This window comes from Uloborus diversus, chromosome 10, assembly GCF_026930045.1.
Source record: "Uloborus diversus isolate 005 chromosome 10, Udiv.v.3.1, whole genome shotgun sequence".
In the NCBI taxonomy this organism is placed as follows: domain Eukaryota; kingdom Metazoa; phylum Arthropoda; class Arachnida; order Araneae; family Uloboridae; genus Uloborus; species Uloborus diversus.
In genome coordinates, this window is record NC_072740.1 from 59,641,810 (window position 1) to 59,662,334 (window position 20,525).

Genomic DNA, 20,525 nt, shown 5'->3' on the forward strand with positions numbered 1-20,525 from the left:
TCATTTCTATGTTTTACATTCCATTTCCGGTGTAGTTTATCTTAAAAAATAGAAAAAAGAAAGACTAGCGTAAGAAAATTATTTTTGTTACGTATATACTGTGTCCAATAAGCCCCGCAACATATCACTTATTTTTTTCCGATTTGAGAATTCAGTGTTTATATTTAAAGATCAATAAAATTATTTTATGGACAGAACATATAATGTAAATCGATGAAAAAGTTTTAAAGTTCTTTCATTTAGTCAATTAATATATGTTATCACTTCTCCTAAATGAATGGAACTTCTTCAAAAAATAATTTATAGTTATATGGACATGTATTTTGAGATTCGATATATTGTTAATAAAGCGCAAGAATAAGTTAACAATAAAAATTAATCTGAACTCCTAAAAGCTTTTCTTTCAATGAACTATTGAATTGGAAACCTTCAACTTATTCACGGGGAATTTGCCGAGCTTTTCAGAATTGAACGTTTTAGTTTCGAGTGCTGTGTGAGGTTTCAAGAATCAAGAGTGCGAAATCAATATGCTTGCGTCTACGTAATACGCAAATAAAGCGAAAAGAGTAGATTTGAATTATTGAATAGAAGCGAAACATATATTCGTAGCTCTACTAGTGCATTTAACTGAACCTTTACAAATGTTCTGCCTAAAACTGCAATGCGTTACATTTTATTTGATTCACAGAAGCTCTTTCATGAAAATTATTCCCCACACCCACCCCCAGCGTATGTTTTTACTCGTGGATGCAACAAATCCTAAGCAATGCAGTTTTCGTAAAATAAATCTTTAAAGATCAAACAGCATTTTATGAATAATTATGGCTTAAAATTTAATTAGTGACTTTCGGAAAAGCATGTATGAATACGAATCAATGAAAGAAACGTACTGTAGCTAGAAGATTTGCCGGTACTTGGCTATCATTTGCATTACATTCACAATTTTCGACTAATGGCATTTGAAAATAGTACTCCTTTTCACACCCAGGGAAAATACGAGTATTACATTTTTTAACAAAGCAACGAGCTGGAATTCATGTTATCTGTATATTTTACATAAAAATATCAAGTTAGGTTTTAAAAAAAATTATTAGGGAGAAAATAATCTATGCACAATAAAGTGCACAGATTATTTATTTAAAAAAAACCTACTTTCCCGAATGTAATCGTCGATTTTCTGTTAGCCAGCCATATTTCTCTCTCTCTCTCTCTCTCTCTCTAAAAGTAAAAAGAAAGCAAAAAAAAAAGTTTGAATTTTGAGATCTTGAATTGTGTGAAATTTTGCTTTTCGCAATCACGAATTGCGATAGGACCCTACTCGTTGGGTATCCTGTTTCTGATAATGGCTTTTATCGCAACCATAATTTGAATTCAAGATGCAAACATTCAAATGAGGCCAGGGTTTGGTTGCGGGATGTTGTGAGCTGGATACCGTTTTCGCGTTAAAAGAATTGTGTGAAGTCGATAAGGTCTTTTATAAATTATTCGATTCCGAGGCACATGAGCGCCTGCATTATAAGCATAGAAAATAAAATCCAAGGACAGACGTTATTAAACGGTCAAGTGAAAACAATAAGCAATTCGTGATTGTTCAATAAACTAATATAAATATGATATCAAATTCATTCTCTCTAGCTTTTAAGCACCGTATTTCAACAATTTCTAACTATTATTACTTTCTTAACAGGAATAATTCAAACTCAAGATTGATTTTTTTTAATTACGTAACTGGACTGAAAAAGAAAAAACGAGCTTTACTAATGACTTACCACAGAAATGCCTGCAAAATGAAGTTTGCTAGTTCAATACGTAAACGAGGCGAAATAAAATAAAAACAGCAATTTCAAAAACTTAATTTTAAACTTATAACATTGAAAATGAATGGTCTTTCTGACGTTTTATTTTGAACCGTTTGCAAACAATAAATCATTAAAACTTAAAAATGGTATTCCAAAATAATTTGTGTCTTTACATTTTATTTGTTTCCAAAAATAAGTTTGTTTGCATATTTAGAAATTTATATTTTACCTATTAATAACCATACCAGAATTTAACGTCTAGGAGAAACTGCAATTTGATTTCATATTTTTTTTCTCTTTCTTGAAAAGGAAAATCAAGAACATAGGGTAACGGCACCAGTAACCGACATGCTTAAGACATCACTCTCAGGTTAACTCAATTTTCTGATCCTTTAAATGTAGTTAGATTTTTAAAACTATTTTTCTCCCATGCAACAACATCTTACCTAACGTTTGGCTGCTTCTGGATCCTCTGAATTAGTCAATTCTATTTTTATTTGCTAAATTTCGAAGAAACCTCCGAACCCCAGTAACAGACACCGAAAAATCTGATGATACCCAGTAAGAGACAGGCTAAAAGGACGAGTAACAGACGGGATGAGTAATAGACAAAACTCCATTTTTTTCTTTGTTTCTAGTGCAAATTTAAATGAACAATAATTGAGTACCTACCCAACTAGAAAAATTTTCATCACAAAAAAAAAAAAAAAGAATTTTTGTCATTTTAAATTCAAGTCATGTTTTTCTCAATCACGAGCGTGTGTGTATATGTGTGTAGGCGTGTGCGTGTGTGTCTTTGTGTAGGCGTGTGCGTGTGTGTCTTTGCGTAGGCGTGTGTGTGTGTGTCTTTGTGTAGGCGTGTGCGTGTGTGTCTTTGTGTAGGCGTGTGTGTGTGTATATGTATACTACAGTGTATAGGAATTCATGTGTGTTAGCACGCATGTGTGTAAGTATGCGTGTGTGTGTAGGATATGGACGGAACCTGGAGACGGTTTTCGCTATAGGAGCAGCATCAGGAGGGCGACGGTGGTGCTGCAGAAGAAGGCGGGGGGGGGGGGAATAAAATCATAGGAACGTCATTCAATGGTCAAATGAAAACAATAAGCAATTCATGATTGCTCAACTGAATTCAGCCTTTGAGTTTTTAGCCATGGCTGAAATACATTAGTCAAATATTCAAACTACATCTTGCTTGTCCTCCCCCCTGAATCTGACTTTTCTAATCCTCAAGCATATACTGAACTTAATGCTATCTGGGATTCTTACGTATTTATGAATTACTGTTGGTGGTAGAAGATGCCTAGCAGCGTTTGCAGTGCATAAAACTGTGACACATTCTTTTTCATCATCGTTCACAACTTGGTATACATTTTTGTCACCTTTCATTGTAAGCACTCGGGATACCTTTGGGTTGAGAAAAAAAGCAGTTTCGTCGGAATTAAAAATTCAATTTGGATTTTCTAAAGGACCAAGATGATTTTTGTCTTTTAAATAGTCGTAAACGGTCTTGAACCAGTTGCCTAAACTTTCTGTAATTACTTCTTAACGAGACGATGTGAGGTTTTCACTGATCCTATGAGCAACTGAAGGGTTCTATTAAAACCATTGTACCATGATTTTCCAAGTCTTCCATCAGTAAAAGAATTATTTCTCCACAATTCCTTTAAGAGCAGCTACACATTGCCTAAAAAATGTTCTTTTAATGTTGGAAACCCTGCTGTAGATCATGAGGCTATTCAGAGTACGAGTATTTTCTCCTTCAGCTGTTTTCGAGATGATTGACAAATCATTTTATTAGATGCATAAAAAAATGTTTGTATCATTTGCATTAAAAAGAAAATGTAGCTTGTGGTTGTTATACCAAACGATGTGGAACCACAATGAAAATAGTGCTTGTAGATGCTGATGAGTAAAATTTTGCAGTTTCTTTCATAAAACTGCTGTTACCCATAATCGTAAGTGATCAATTATTATTCCTCTTTTCTGGCCATTAGTACGAAATTTGAAATCTTTAACTTACCACCGTTTTTCCAATTTATTTAACGTCAATGACATTGCAAAAGGATAAATTATGGTTCTGAAGAAGGACACCTTTAATTTAAAGATCTGGAAAGGCAGCTTAATTTTCGTAAGTATACGTCTTGGAAGTTTTCCAAAAATGTCCCCGCTCCGTATAAAATGCTCTCATTGATTCTGACTTCTAAGACGAAAAAAATGTCTCCCGTTTTTGTCGCATTTGAAGTCCTTCACTTGGAAAAAGAGAATGTCTTGTCAATATGTATTAGAAGATAACAGAATCAGACAAATGTTCAGCTAATTTGATTATCAATCTCTTTAACTTAAAAAGAAGCTTATATAATGGGAAAATGCGTTTCTATTTTAATCTCGTTACTTCCTGACTTCTGAACGCAATGTGCATTTAAAAGTTTTCAAGCTGAATACATTTATGCTCTGGCTAACAAAATTTTGCAGGAATAATAGAATTAACAAGTATAATAATGTAATCAGTTATATATATATATATATATATATATATATATATATAGGGGAAGGTCGGGTAGTATCGGACACCTAAGCCACTTCAATCATAAAATTTTTTGTTTTATTTGTAAAGAATTAGTTTTTACACTAAATCATGCTGTACTAAATTACCTAACATAGATTGTAAACTTTGGTTAAAAAAACATGGAGTCGTATTTTTTAAACCATATATATATATATATATATATATATATATATATATATATATATATATATATATATATATATATATATATGAGTAACAGTTTAGAAGAATATGAATTTGTTTTAAATGTCTAAATTCTAATAATGCGAGCATTATTTATAACTCCGAATGAATTCTAGAAAATCTGCAAGAATAACGTGTTTCTGCAATGCACTTGAAAACGCTTCAGTTTACTTTGAATTAGCTGTATGTGGTTAACAAATCATAAAAATAACCACAAATATAAACTGGGAAAGTGAAAGAAACAATTTAGGTGATGTTTTTCCCCTTTTAATTATTTTCTTAAGATTCATTAAGAGTAAACTATTTTCTTTTAAGAGTAAATAAAAGCCACGCATCAAAAGAATGCACATTATTTTTTCAAAAAAGCTACAATTAAAGATATATAAGAAACTAAACATTTAATAACTACAACATAGAAACATATTTTTATTCTTGATGTATAAAAATAGATTGCAGACAAAGAGAATACATTTTGCTTGTTAAAACGAATGAAATGCTACAAAATAATAATCGTAAAACCAACATTTGAACGATGAATTTGCAAATAATTGCAGACATGTAATTCGGAGATTCAAAAGATTTTGCTGGATGATTTTACTGCCAGAAACACACAATTTTTTGCATTGGAAAAAGAGTAAAATCCCGAAATACACATGTCTACCGTTCTTTCTTTTCTTTTCTTTTTTTTTCGAAAATATGTGCTTTGAATGTTGACTGGATTAAATTCTGAAAATTCCGTACGATATGTGTTTTGGCGTTGTGTTTAAAAACGCTTAGTATAAGTTTGAACAAACATGAAAAAAACCCACACCCACACAAACATGAAGTAAAAAACCCGTTCGATAGCAATTCAGACTTTTTTTCTTTTACTTATTTTCATTTAAAGGTTACTTTCAACATACATTCTAAATAATAGAAGCGCAGCAACATCATATACATTATTTGATCAAATAAATTGAATTGAATATTTCGTCATGAACATAAATCTTGTTTAAGAATCTGTAAGTTTAATTTCGATCACGTAAAAAGTTAATGTAATGATTACAAAGCGTTTCCTTACGTTAACACAAGCATTGTATTTTGGAAAACTAAATTATCGAGATTTAGCACGCGATCGTTAGCTATGTTTCGGCGCTGGCCCTGCGATTAATTGTAAGTACTTTTCTCACGAAAATGAGTTTCGTACTTTATAAAAAACAAAATACTGCTCAATATAATTTATTTACACGAATGCTTGTGTGAGAAAGAACTATAGAATCCAGCTATTTAGTACAACACAACAATATCATTTCTGCTTCGAATTAATGTAAATTACATTTTGACGGCTCCAAAATCTCGCCATTTTCATAATGAAGCATAATTGAGAGTATTAGTTTGAAAAAACTCAATGATGGTTTTTGAAACTATTACGGTCAATCTTTAAAAATATTTTTTTTTCTCTTTTTCAGATATCGACGAGTGCAGTGCTAACAGCCCGTGCGCCCATGTTTGTCAAAATACTCCTGGATCCTACAGTTGCTCCTGTCATCTTTCCTTTCAACTTGGAAACGATGGTCGCAGCTGTTTCCGTAAGTGAATCCCAGTGCTTTCCTAGATTCTGCAGTAAACTGAAAAAAAAATATTTTAACCGTTATGAACATGGATGTAGTATAACTAGATGCCCAGCTCCGTATTGACAGCCACTGTTGAACGCACGAAACTTAAAGTAAACGGGCAAAAGCATAGCCTGCAAGGATGCAACGCTGTTTGCATCCTGCTTGGCTACGGTCAAAGTTGTTTCCGCACGCGCATTTCGAACGCTTATCCGTCTAAGAGCAGGGCTCGGTTGCCCATGGAACCTGTTTCTGGTTGTGTATCTAGTTAAACGCATGTCTACAGCCAATAAATTCAAACCAAACTAACTTTGAATTCAAGAGCTTTATATTATACCTATGTATTTTATGTGTGTATTATACCTTAAACTAGATGATGCTATATAGTTCATGTTAATTAGTACTCTATTGAGCAATATGTGCTCTTCTGTAACTTATCAGCGAGTTGTTTGCCTTGATGCAATGATATCTCAAAACGGTGGTTGATAGAGGCAAACGGTATGCATATTTTTAATCAGCATGTCTCAATTGTCTTATAACAAGTGTTGGATACCAAGATATCCGCCGAAACTTTTTTTTGTTGTTGTTTATTAGTGTTATCGAATACAAGAAATTTAAAAACTATGATATAAAACTATAATATATAAAATTGTTTCATGTTGCTGTGACATCAGAATCCTAATATTATCAACAAAAAAAAGGTTTCTTAAAAATATTTTTTGAAAACATGACAAAATAAATATTGTACCGCAAAGCTTATCGTAATTAAAGTTTTAAGTTAATTATTGAGATCAGTTTAACACATAACTAAACATAAATATTTTTTATGGGATGAAAGGTCTGCCATATATTGAGGAGTTTAGTATCAAAAGCAGCTTATTCCATGATTTTTTTTCTTCATAATTTCTGTACCTCAGAGCCAGATGGACATAAGTCACATAATCGCAACACAGGAGGAGGGGGGAAATATTCTGTGGCATGCATAGGATGGGACGCTTGCTCTTTTAAGCCTGGTAAAAAACTGAAAAGGTTTTTTTTTAAGAATTACGTTCATATGACTCGATGTGGAATAGGCTTATATATACAATGTAATAATAAATGGAAAATCGCAATTTTTGGACTTACGTCAGTCTGGCTCTGAGATACAGATCTGATAGTTCGTATATACTACTACGCAACACAGCAATTTGGAAGGAAGCCTTCTCAATCAAGTTCGAACCTCTGGAAAAAAAACCGTTTTGTTTAAAACCAGCTCAATCCAAGCTTTTTTTAACATATGAAGCAGTGAGAAGCAAAGGGATGTCAGTGCCAAAATTGAAAATCTGGAGATAATCGGTACAAGTGGTAAAAGAATCTCTCCTCTGCTTTAGGACAAGAGATAGTACTAGTAGCCCTAGTGGGTGCTTCTATACAGCATGATTTAGAAAGAGCAATTAAATGAGAATCTATCTAAGATATGAACTTTGAACGCGTTTTACTTAAAACTTTAAATAGCCCACTAAAATCCCTTTGCTTCTCACTGCCTCATATGAAGCAGTGAGAAGCAAAGGGATGCAAGTGCCAAAATAAAAAATTTAGAGATAATCAGTACAAGTGGTAGGCGAATCTCTCTTCTGTCTTGGAGTAAGAGAAAGAATTAGTAGCTCTGGTGGATGCTGCTATACCGCTTGCTTTGGAAAGAACAATCCAATGAAAGCCTACCTAGGATCTGAACTTCAAACGTGTTTTACTCGAAACTTTGAATAATCCACTTAAATTCTTTTGCTTATCACTGCCTCATATTGCCACTACTGTAAAAACATACATCATGACAAGCACAGTTTGTTTTATTGTTCGTCCTGTACCGTAGTTGTGAAAGCATGCATATTATAATCAGCATAAGCAGTTGCTTTTTGTTACTAAACGCCAAAGAAACAGAAAAAAGCGTATGTTTAGATTGTTAATTCTTTCATTAATCCTGTGGTTCTCGTATTCATTTCGAGTTCTTATTAAGTGTGGTGGCTGTATTGCTATACATACGAGTGGGAAAGAAAATATGAGCTGTCGAAATTGAGAAAATTCTCGTTTGTTTTTAAGACACTTATTGCCTGTTTTGGGTTGACTTAAAGCGTATGTAAGCGTAAACAAAACCAGAATCAGTTCCCTTCAGCAATTTCATAAAAATGGAAAGAAAACAATTCAAATAATTTTCTTTAAAATCTCCATTTTCGTCAGTACAAGTATTTTTTAACCGACTTCAAAAAGGAGGCGGTTATCAGTTCATAGCGTATGTATGTTTTTTTTTTTTTTTGTTTGTCCACTCATAGCGTCTCACCTAGTGAACCGATTTTGATGATTCTTTTTTTAATGGATAGAGGATGGCTCAACTTAGGTCCCATTACTTTGTTTGACCATATTTGTTCTTTAGAAAAAAAGTTATGGGCAAAAAACAGTAAATTTCCCTATTAAATGATTAAAATGATATTGTAGCAAAGTTCGCACTTGTCATCCGTGGATAACGGTGGCTCAGTGGCAGAATTCTGGTCTCCCACACGAGCAACCTGGGTTCAAATCCCGACTAGGACAAAGTGAATTTTACTAAAATTTCATTTCTACTGTTTTCCGTACTTTCTCGAATGTTCTATTAATTTCTGTATCTTTTCAAGTCTGGAAAGTTACAGCACTTTTTCAAGTTGTATATAAGGAGATGTAACGTTCATTCGTGGTTCTGAATTAAGATCTCGAGTTGAGACTAACGAGTATTCGCTTCATTTGGCTTTCACATTGTCTTCGCTATCTTCATCTACGAGACAATATGAAACTCATTGTTATAAAAGTTTGATGCCATATAACTGTAACATTAATAGTAATTGTAATGATAATTTTGAATAAAGGCTTTTCTAAAGCAATACAGTGATAAAGAGCCGCACTTCTTACTAGGTAACTTCTTACTTTTACTGAAATATCTACATTTACACTAAAAAGAATGAAATAAAAAAATTTTGAAAAAAAAAATAGAACCGACTTCAAAATTGCTCTAAAAAGTAAAAAATAATTTTATTCTTTAAACACCATCGATAATACTTTTAAACATAATTTTTGAAGTTGGCGCAAAAACAAAAAGTAAAATCCATTGTAACCATGCTTTGTTCATATTTTTATCAAAAAAGCATCCAAACTTAGGAACGAAACATTTATATCGTTACTCAAATATGCTCTGCTAATATAGACTGTCATCAATGCGTAATGCATGTGGTAGTGAAGAAACTGGACGTGGTTAAATTTATACTTGTAGTTGAGTTATGGCTGTGAATGGTTTTATCGATCGTTTTTGCGCCAACTTCAAAAATTATGTTTAAAAGTATTATCGATGGTGTTTAAAGAATAAAATTATTTTTTACTTTTTAGAGCAATTTTGAAGTCGGTTCTATTTTTTTTTTCAAAATTTTTTTATTTCAAGAACTTTCAAAACTTTTTTTGAATAACAAACTTTTATTTATTTATGTTAAATTTTAATTTTATTTCGCGAGCGACACACTCGGAGATTTTATTATACAGAGAGACAAAGCGTCTTTTGCTCACGATTGCGCAAAAACGATGAAGCGTGTATTTTTATGCTTCGCTTACGCAGCTACGAAACTCCTCCGCAATCGATGCATGAATTTTAAAATATCTTTCTCACATATGCAGCTTGTCAGTTGCGAGTTGCCATACTCTTTCATATAGGGATGCCTAATACGTCAAAGACTCGTTTTGTTAAAGTTCATGTTTCATTAAGTAAATGATATTCAACACATTTTATTAATTAATTTGTCGTTGAAATGAATGATTGAAATTTAAATCATTTAAAGATTCTCCTCAAGTTTCCCGTTGAAAACTCATCTTTCATCTGACTAGTTCTCTGTTCACTGTCCTCTTATGCATTAGCACATAGTTTTGCAAACAATCCAAAAATATTCCATCGGTTATTTAAAATTGTATTTTTTAAAATAGCTATTACTGGCAAATTATTTTTTATATTGTGTACCATCGATTTTACCCACTACTTTTAATAGGGGTAGCCTATAAACTAGGCCAGATTTAAATTACAACATTATGCAGTAATTGTGTTTGGACAATTATGCTGCGGTTTTTTAATGTATAGAAATATACGTATGTGTAATCACTAAAGGAACTTCAGATTACAAATGATGCAGCGAGAAGCAAAGGGATGTAAGTAACAAAATTAAAAATTTGGAGATTACCAGTAGACATGTTGGGTGAACTCTGTCTTGGGGCAAGAGATAGTACTAGTAGTCCTGGTAGGTGGTGTGATACAGCATAAATTAGAAAAACTTTTCAATGAAGGACCAACCAAGGACCTTATCTTTGAACGTGTTTTACTCAATACTTGAAAATGTTCATTTACATCCTTTTGCTTCTCACTGCCTCAAATGTCAAGCATTAGATTTGCTAACTTGAATATAAAACGTTATCTGATAAATTTGAATCGTGTTTACTAGTTGAATAAACCTTTGTTTTATTTCAGAAACAAAATTCAATACGAATATTGCTTATAAAATTATATGAGTGATCCCATTAAGAAACTATCTTCGCTGACTTGTTATGAATACTTTATATTCCCGTAGGCACTATACATCGTGAATAGTAAAAACTAAATGCAAAAAATTAATAAAAGGATAAGGAAATTATGCCTAACAAATTTTACATCATGACATCATGATGCTTGGTATTTCTTTCATGGATTCAGTATTAATCAGAGCACTCGCTCCGCTCTATTTTAATTAAAAAATATGTTGTACATTTCTTTATATATATATCCGTCCTGGAATAATTCACCAATGCTAACGTTGGGTGTTTCTACAAAAAATATGAAGTTAGAGAATATACTGGGATTTACATTATATTTAAATAGTTAATTTTAAGAATCTGTGATAAGAAAATAGTTTTATATCCTATTATCCTTAGTAATATTCCCAAATACAATTCTCTTATCAATTTTTTTCAGCATAAACTTATTTGAAGTCAATCATTAATTTGGAAAAACTTTAACTATAGTCAAGTGACCGTACTTGGGGCAGGACCCTAGCTTAGTACATTTTGGGGAATTTTGTTCTGAGTACAGCATTCCATTAGTAAGAAATAAATGGTATAACAGCTTAAATTATTACCCTTTTTTTTTCGAGGCTATGTGGGATGGAATTTTATCTGCAGCTTTATGTGCAAGTTAAATGATTTTGCAAATTTATGTGCGAAATTCATTATTTTGAAAATTTCAACAATGCGGTTTTTAAGTATGGAAATACCTATGGTACCAAAATAAACTTTAAAAAAATAGCTGGATTAACATCTTTAATCTAATTTACTTGTGCATTAATTTAAAAGTTGCTGATTAGCTCCAAAATTGGGACTATGTCCAAAATTTGGGTTTAAAAATAGAAAAAGTGTCTAAGAAAAGAACTACTATCGAAATCCGAAGAATAATTTAGAGAACGTCAGTGGTTAAAAAAAATAAGAGATAATGAAGACTACTGTGACAACGATAAATGTGCCATAATGTTATTACGAAACTGCAAATTAGTCATTGGTAAAAAACTGAAATCTGTCTATGGCCATAAGACATTTTGCCAAAGTCTTGCAAATGCTTGTTCTACTAATAAAGATTAGTCTTAAGTACAGATGAGACTGATGTCTTTGTTGTGAATTTCATGCACAAAGAAGGTATAAGAATAATTGAGAAAAAGTGTTAGTTGAAAAGGTTATCGAAATACGGAGCAGAGAGACGTAAAAATCAGGTTCGTGAGGAACTAGTTTGAGCTTAATATTTTTTATTTTTTATAGCTAAATGTATAGGAAAGCACGTAAACCTTACTTGCTAAAGACTAAAGAAAGTTATGGAGATAACCAATATATTCAGGAGCAGTGTTACATTCTCAAATTTGTGAAAAGTCTACACGGCTATCATTTCTATCTAATGTTATTTTTTCTTTAGTCTGTTGCAAAATGAATTTCTTTAAAATACTAATAGTTGTCCAAAGTTATTATCTACTGTTGGATATGTGAAACAAAAATCAAAAACGTAAAGTGTCCCAAGTTGAGGAGAAGGATCTCGAACTTAAGGAAATGAGTTTTGTGTATTAATTTTAAAAAAACATACTGCAACATCTATATATTTTTTCTGTTGTAAAGTACTATGGCTCTTCGATAAAATAGCTTATTTGTTTAAATTGAAAGCAGGTGATGAATATGCTACTAAAGGTAGAAATTCAAAACTCCCTATTATGGGCATTTTATTGTATTTAAACGCTGCTTAAATTTTCACTTGGCTAGTTGCTATAGATAAATTGGTGATAGATAATGTTTCAAAAAATCTTTATGTGTTGAAAATAATTTTAATAATAAGTTATTAGTCTGTCAGAGCAGTACAATGTGACTAGTTACAAACAATTCCATAAAACAGAAAACTAATGAATAATTTTCCATTGTGATCTAATTGCTTTCGGAAAAATGCCAGACTATCTTTTAGCGAACTTTTTCAAACAATGAATGCAAAAGCCAAACATTTGTTTAGTGATAAACATTGATCTCTGATCTGCTATTGTTTTCCATTGACGATTAATGTGCGATTATTTAGAAATGTGTCTCACATGAACAGTTGTGTGTTTTTTATTTCTTTTCTATTTCGACCTCTCTTAGTTGAGATTGTAAAAAGCCAGAGTCATTAATCTTGATTTTAAAATTAAAAAATGCATTTATGTTATTTTTGGTAAGAATTAGCTACAAATAAAACAAAAAAAGTTTAGATGCTTCAAACCGTCACTCTAGTTGATCTTATTATGGTTCACTTGCTACAGTCATTCAAAATAACGCGAAGTAGCAAGTACAAGTGAAAATAGATGTTAAACTATTAACCTGCAGTACAAATAATAACTAGAAGTAATCTATCTACATTAATATTCCCACGCTTTTAATATAGTTAAGAAAAATACCAAGGAGGTAGAGATGTAGAGGTGAGTCACCTACAGATTTGTTGGATACACCTCAGCATTGGAAAAAGGTTTCATTGAAACGTATGTTGTCAATTTTTGCAAATTTGTACTTTGTACGTTGATTTTTTTTTCATGCTATTACTTTATAGCACAAATCTTTTTATATAGCTTTTTATTTCAATTAGCATAATGTATTCCATACATCTACAATTCATTTTATAAATCAAACATCTCAACTCATACGAACTGATAGTATGAAACAAATCAACGTATAAATTACAGTAAACTCCCGATTATGGGTGGCACAAGAGCCGCGAATAATAAAAAGCGCAGATAAACCACAAAAAGGCTAAAATTAGGGACAAATAAGGCAGAAATTGACCTTCTTCAAAACAGCTGCATTGATGCATAATACTTTCTTCCAACTGTGAAAATATATACAGTACAGTAAAAATGTTTCGTATTTTTGCGTAACAGAACTTAGCATCAATAAAGAACAATTGTATGTACGATGAAGAAAGCACAATAAATAAATAAAACAAAAACAACTGAGTTTAAATTTACAATTTTTCGACAAAAAAACAGCCATTGGTGTTTGCTTTTTACTGCGAAAATACATATTCTTGATTGTTGTTTGACTCGCGGATAATCCGCCTCACGGATAATCCGATCGTGGATAATCCCGAGTTTACTGTCAAAATTTTCAAAAATTGCCAACTACGTTTCGAGGTTTCAAGGAAACCCTTTTTCAATGCAGAAAGGCGTGAGCTTCTGAATATAACGCGATCCAGCAAACACGCTCGTTGAGATTTCTCCTCAAATACATTTATAACTGCGTATAAACTAAAATATTTTAAATTTTTTTTTCTGACAATAAATATTTTCAACTAAACGGAAACATTTTCGTTGTTTTTGAATCCGTACTTTCCTTTTTATATTGTAGGTATTGAAATGGAAGTAGTGAATACTTGCGCGGACAAAAACGGAGGTTGTGATCAGAAATGCCGCCATGGACCTGGAGGAGCGATTTGTAGCTGCTACGCGGGGTATGAGCTTGATAGTGATGGAAAAAACTGCAATGGTAAGAATTTTATCTTCTCAAACAGTTGTCAGCAAATTGAAATTTTTATAATATCATTATCGCTCAATTTAAAAATAGGAAAATAAAGCATTGGGTTTCAGTAATTTTAGTAAAAAATAAAACGTGTCAAAATGTTAAGAAAAAAAATTAGTTTCTCAAGCTTAATTCTCTCCATTCTATATTATAACATACATTGGTTTCAAGTGTACAAAATTGGTCGTTTGGTTGAATACTAAATAATGCAGATTTTTTTTTTTTTTTTTTTTTTTTTTTTTTTTTTTTTTTTTTTAAAGGGCCGTTTGATATAAAAGGAGAAAACACAGAAATTTTTGTTCTGCACGTCATAGCTCTATAGTTCATTTCAAAATGTGTTTTTTTCTTCCTCTACGAAATCTCACGTATACACGTGATTTCTTAAGGGATTTTGTTTTTTTTTTACTGAATAAAAAATAGGCTTTTTGTATCACTTTATTAGACGAATGAAAATTATACAAAAAAGTCAACTATAAATTACCAGATTTTTATACTTGGCATTTAAGAAGATAAACTATCTCTAATAGTTAAAGAGAGAAATTTCAATTACAATTATAAATCAATTTACACTTTTTGCAAGTTTCGTCAAGTTTTTGATTTAAAGTTAGCAGTTAAAGCTTGCAAATAAAGCAAAATATATATTTTGGAACCTGATCACATTTTCAGTTCAGTAAGAATTAATCAATGATACAGCAAACTTGTTTGAAAAGTTTAAAACAATTTTTAATTGGTCCTTTTCAACTACGAAGGACACTACTGATTTGTATTTTATCAAACACGAGATTTCGAAACTGCTAAGAAAAGCATAAAATGCTCCTTTAAAATTTTAAAACATTTTAACGAATATTGTGAACTTTTAACGGAGTTATTCACAAACCGGTAGGGACCATTGCAAGACACTAAAACTAATCGAAGCTTTCTTTTTCAAAAAAAGAAGCTTCATTCGGCGGTTTAGGTAACTGACATTGGTTCGACGGTAGTTGAATTGTCGTTAGAGAAAAGCAAATTTTTTTTTTCTCCAGTACTTTCTTTCTATGTTGTTGTTGTTGTCGTGTGCCAGCAAGCCTGGCAATATTGGGGTGCACTGCTTCGCTTTTCCAACTGTACTGTAATTTGGTGTGAAGCCCGAGTTCCACAGTACATACATGCCATAAGGACCCGTTTATAGGGTAGTCAACCCTTCACAGCACAGCACATTCGCACAAAGAAAGGACAAAAGAGAGAAAGTACATCCATGCAAGGAGCCGGGATTCGAACACGGAACAGCAGTCACGCTACTCTGACCACTAGACAAGGCGGGCAGCTACTTTCTATGAAACAGCAAAAAAGAATCAACTGTTATTCTTTGATAGATGAATTTGTCATCCAGTATATGACGTTGCGTTGCATGTTGCAAGTTGAAATTTCACTCATCGCATATTTGTATAACTTCAAAAAAATAATAATAATAATGGAAAACTACGGTCTTAAATAAAGAACTTCACTCAGCATTATCTGTTTAATAATATTTTTGAAACAGTAGTTGCATTAATGCGATAAAAAAAGATAGTTATGAGTTTTTAAAATAAAATACTTAACGGATGCAAATTTCCAATAAAAACCTTGCAACTAAACTTTAAGCCGAAACTCTTGAGTGGTGAATTGTATACGTCTTAAATAAATTCAAAAAATGATGACACAGCGTATCAGACTTTTTTGTTGATATATTTTGTGAACTTTTTTTGAGTGTCTCGATACTCTTTTCTCGTCGTGAATACGTGAAAAGATTGTTCTACTTCTAGGATATGGTACGGAGTGTTTTAAAAGCAAAGTAATGTTTCAGGGACAAAAATTCACTACCAATATCCAAATTCTCCTGGTGCCTTCAGAGGGAAGATTGGGATGAGTTGTTTAGTATATATTAAGCGAAAAGGCTTTTAAGTCTGAGCGTGGCAATTATTTTAAAGTGAATTTTGTTGTACTAATGATTTCCATGCATCGATTTTTTTTATATAGGACAAATATTTAAACTGCGTTTTATCAACCGATAGCCCTTAAAAACTTTGTAATAGACGGCAGCATTTTTGGTGTTCTTTTCAGTAAACATTATTTATTTTACACAGTTTAACTTCTTTAGATCACTTTTAATACTGTTTAACACGTTTAATATAACCTTTTCCGTCTTTGTGGAAAAAAAACATTTTTTTTTTAATTTATCGAGCAACTTTATATAGGCTAAAAGCACCAGTAGTCGGCTATTTAAGAGCTCTACTTCGGACTTCCGTACAAGTATAAATTTCAGCAATTAATAAACCAACAAAAACTTTGTTAAACTAAATTCTATACTTTCCTAATAGTATTCCTACTAACTGTTTCAGAAAACAAAATATTTATTCAAAGAATTAGGCAATTTTTAATACCAGCATATGCTGTAGTAGTCGGCCATAGAAACCCAGTGATCTACCATATAGGATCCAGTGGTCAACCATTTCCCTAACGAAATATCGGCTCCTTGAAACTTTGATAAAGCATAAAAATCGAGCATAATAAGTAATACACTCAAACCTCTTCTTGTACCGTCCTTTTATTTATTTATTTAGTTTATTTATTTATTATTTATTTATTCATTTATTTATTTAATTAATTTATTTATTTTATTTATTTATTTATTATTTTTTGTGCGATATATGAAAATTTCAATCAGATTGGGATTCAATTGACGAAATTATTTTTAAAACGGACGAAATTTCTTTTAAAGCGAACGGTCTTTTTATACAATTTTTTATGCAGTTCCTATCCACCACACAAAAACAGGTTTGAGTGTATAAAGAATAACCACAAGTTTGCACGCATTGGAATAATAAAGCAAACGTAACCGTAGAAGTAACACTTCTTAATTTTTCATTTCTGAAATATATACTAATGTCCAAATATGGACCACATATAGGAAATCACACACGACCGTATCTCTACACAGCCGTATAATGCACGCTTTCTATGTAAATTCCTTCCTAATAATAATGATAGTAATAATAATAATAAAGCAAATATGCAATTTATATTCACTTGTCGCTCAATTTGAGATATCCTTTTTTTCCAACGTTCTGACATTTCAACAGGTAGAATTGTAATCACTGCTTCACATCGATATTCAAACTTATTTCCTTAAATAAAGCACGTAATTTCAATGGGGGAAAAACGCATGCCGCATAAAATCGGGTAGTTTAGTGCCGAATTAGCATGACTTTGTACTTGATTTCTTTTCTTCCTTTATTTAATCAAACATCTCTTTTACTCAAACTGGAAGTTTTAAAAAACATAGACTGAAAGAATTTAATTAACTTGTTTTGTTTGAAACGGGCAAGTAAATACCACGTGCATCTTTATTCTGCGAGTCATTGATTTGTTAGAGTTTGAATAATATTAAATTGCTTATTGTTAACAGAATAGTTCATTAAGCGCCTGTATTTGCATCGACTATGGATTAACATGTGTAAAACATAATGCCACCTTGTTTCTTCATAAACTGTTTTAAAGCCTTGGCGCTCCAGCTAAAATGAGATATTGTTTTTAACAGCTATCTACCCTTGAATCAATACAAAAATCAATCTGTTATGACGTTAATAAAATCAAGAAAAATAGTTTTCATCCATATAGTCTTTTTTTAAACCCAAACAGTCTTTACTTTAAATCGTAATTTCACTTATACTGCAGTGTTACGCGCAAAAGTCGTATCTGCAGCCTAGTTCAAAACGAAACATTGCCATTTGAAGCTTTGCGCCTCTATGTATTTGTTGCGAATGCAACTTTTTTAGATAAAAAAATATACCATTGACAAATGTCCATAAAACGCTGTATTTAGATGAAAGGTGGAACAAAAAACCACTTGGTGACCGTAACTCAATTTTGATGAAAAGTGCAGATACGAATTTTGCGCTTAGCACGGTAGTATAGGCTTTAAATCATCTAATGTTTCCTAGTTTTGCCTCAAAATTATCAAACATGTTATACTACAAGGTTTTATTTTATCATAAAGATCAAAGATCTATTTTGATATTTGTGTTCCTTGAAGCTTAAAGAAAAACTTCCTTATTTATTTTATGTGTGGATGACATGTGTTTATTGCTTAAGAAACTGATTTCTAGCCTTTTGCTTTTACGGTAAATTGCAAAAATGCGTTGAAATTGCAAAGGCAAAAGCGCTTCGAGTTGGGAAGTAATGTTTTAAGATATATCGTGGTAAACAGATAGATTATATGAGGAAATGAGAAGCAAAGGGATGTAAGTGGCAAAATTAAAAATTTGGAGATAACCAGTACACATGGTAGGTGAACCTCTCCTCTGTTTTGGGGCAAGAGATGGTACTAGTAGTCGTGGTAGTTCCTGCTATACAGAATGATTTAGAAAAAAAATTCAATGGAAGCCTAGGATGTTATCTTTAAACACGTTTTACTCAAAACTTGAAAATGTCCAATTACATCCCTTTGCTTCTCACTGCCTCATATGACGTTTAGCTGCAATACAAATCACGTTTTTTTTACGATGAGAATATTTTTTAATAGCAAACAAAAAAGATGTAATTTCTAACTCATTGCATAGCTTTCCTTCATTGATGTTATATTTTATCTCTGTTTTCAAATTACATATTACGTAAAATTTATTCAAGTACAAAATTTTATGATGCCACTTTTCCTATATAGACATAGATGAGTGTCGTAGAGGATTGTCACAATGTAAGCAAGATTGTAATAACAGCCCCGGTGGTTATTCATGTGCTTGCCGCCTTGGTTATTCTCTTGATCGAGACGGGATTACATGCAATGGTAAGTGGAAGGAAAAACTACTTAAAAATACTTTCAGTGCTATGAGCTACTATTACATCATTGAGAACAAATTCATAAAACATGCTGGCTTCTCAGCAGGCGGCAAAATGCAATTTTTGAATTTTGTAGTTGAGAAATTTGAACGAAAATACGATGTGAAATAGGTGAAACATCCCAAATTGCAAATTATTGAAATCATGTACGCCAAAAAGAATGATGGAAGACTTTTTCCAAAAAATAGAATTAATTAACAAGTTCAGTAGATTCAAATTAATAAAATAAACTCGAGAAAAAATATACGTTAGCAAAAACATTTCCTTTTTTAATAAAATCGCACTTGGCTGAGTTTGTAACCATGATATGCGCTTGTGAAATTATCTCAAACACTAATCTGAGGTGAACTATGAATGAACATTGTGAAACACTACATTTTACTGCTTATTTATAAAAAATCATTTACACTAAAACATGTGTACTCTCCTCTTCGTGATCAAACAAAAAAAAAGGAAAGGGGAAAAAAAAGAAAATCCAACTGATTAACAATTTTGATTCCTCTTTGACATATTTTTTCGATTATACAATATCAGAAAAATTGTTTTTAATATAAATTCATCGAGTTTTAAATCAGATATAACTTCATTATTTATAATCGTTTTTCTATTGCAGCAGAAAGCATACACAGAATCATAATAACGCATATGTAATGGAAAAAATCTTTCAAGCCGCAAACCCACCAAAGCGATGCTAAACTCAAGCTTCAGCCGAAGATATTCATAATATTTCGGTTGTTTCCAATTTTATCTGCCATTTAGAAAATAAATTGCGGAACTAAATTCGGAAACATCACAGAAATGGTTCAATTACGAACCGGCCGACTGTTGTTACGGACGGCTCCAGAGCGATAGGGAAGGACATTAGAAATATACTTAAAACTTATGAGAGTACTTTTTAATATTTTATTACTTTCTTTATTGGTGTTTTCTACAAAATACTTTTACATTCGGTCTATTTTAAGGAATATTTATTATTTATGATAGTAGGTAAAAACGAAGACGGAATTTGAGGAGCTCGTATGCGAAAATCATAATGTTCGTAATAAATATTATTTAAATGTTAATTAACGGAACATTGCTCTGGTAACTGACTGATATATTTTTAAAAAAAACAGTAAAAACTTTGCAACATTCATTTCAAAATGTACATTGTGCAAAAGATCTTTTCCTCTGGATTATTGTATTTTTCAGCTGAGTTTAATGGTGCTATTGAATTTCCAAAACACATGTTGGATAGTTTTAAAAAATATTTAAAATATGGTAACTGACTGAAAATAATGATAAGAGCATGTTAGTCAGTTACCATGTTTTAAACTTTTTTTTTACACTTATCCAAAATGTAGTTTTTGGAATTCAATTGCACCATTACACTCAGCTTCAAAAACACAATTAGTCAGGGTAAAGGTTCTGTAAAATGGCATATTTTGCGTAAAATGCAAATTTGCGTCC

General features: G+C 31.7%; 1 protein-coding gene across 2 annotated transcripts in view; it reads left to right on the forward strand.

Moving 5' to 3' along the window:
- LOC129231811 (multiple epidermal growth factor-like domains protein 6) overlaps window positions 1-20,525 on the forward strand; it is a 248,360-nt gene that overhangs the window by 140,726 nt on the left and 87,109 nt on the right. For both annotated transcript variants that reach the window (XM_054866188.1, XM_054866187.1), the window contains exons 7-9: window positions 5,997-6,116; window positions 14,052-14,189; window positions 18,901-19,023. In XM_054866188.1, coding sequence (XP_054722163.1) covers window positions 5,997-6,116; window positions 14,052-14,189; window positions 18,901-19,023 — 381 coding nt within the window. The remainder of the gene's footprint in view (window positions 1-5,996; window positions 6,117-14,051; window positions 14,190-18,900; window positions 19,024-20,525) is intronic.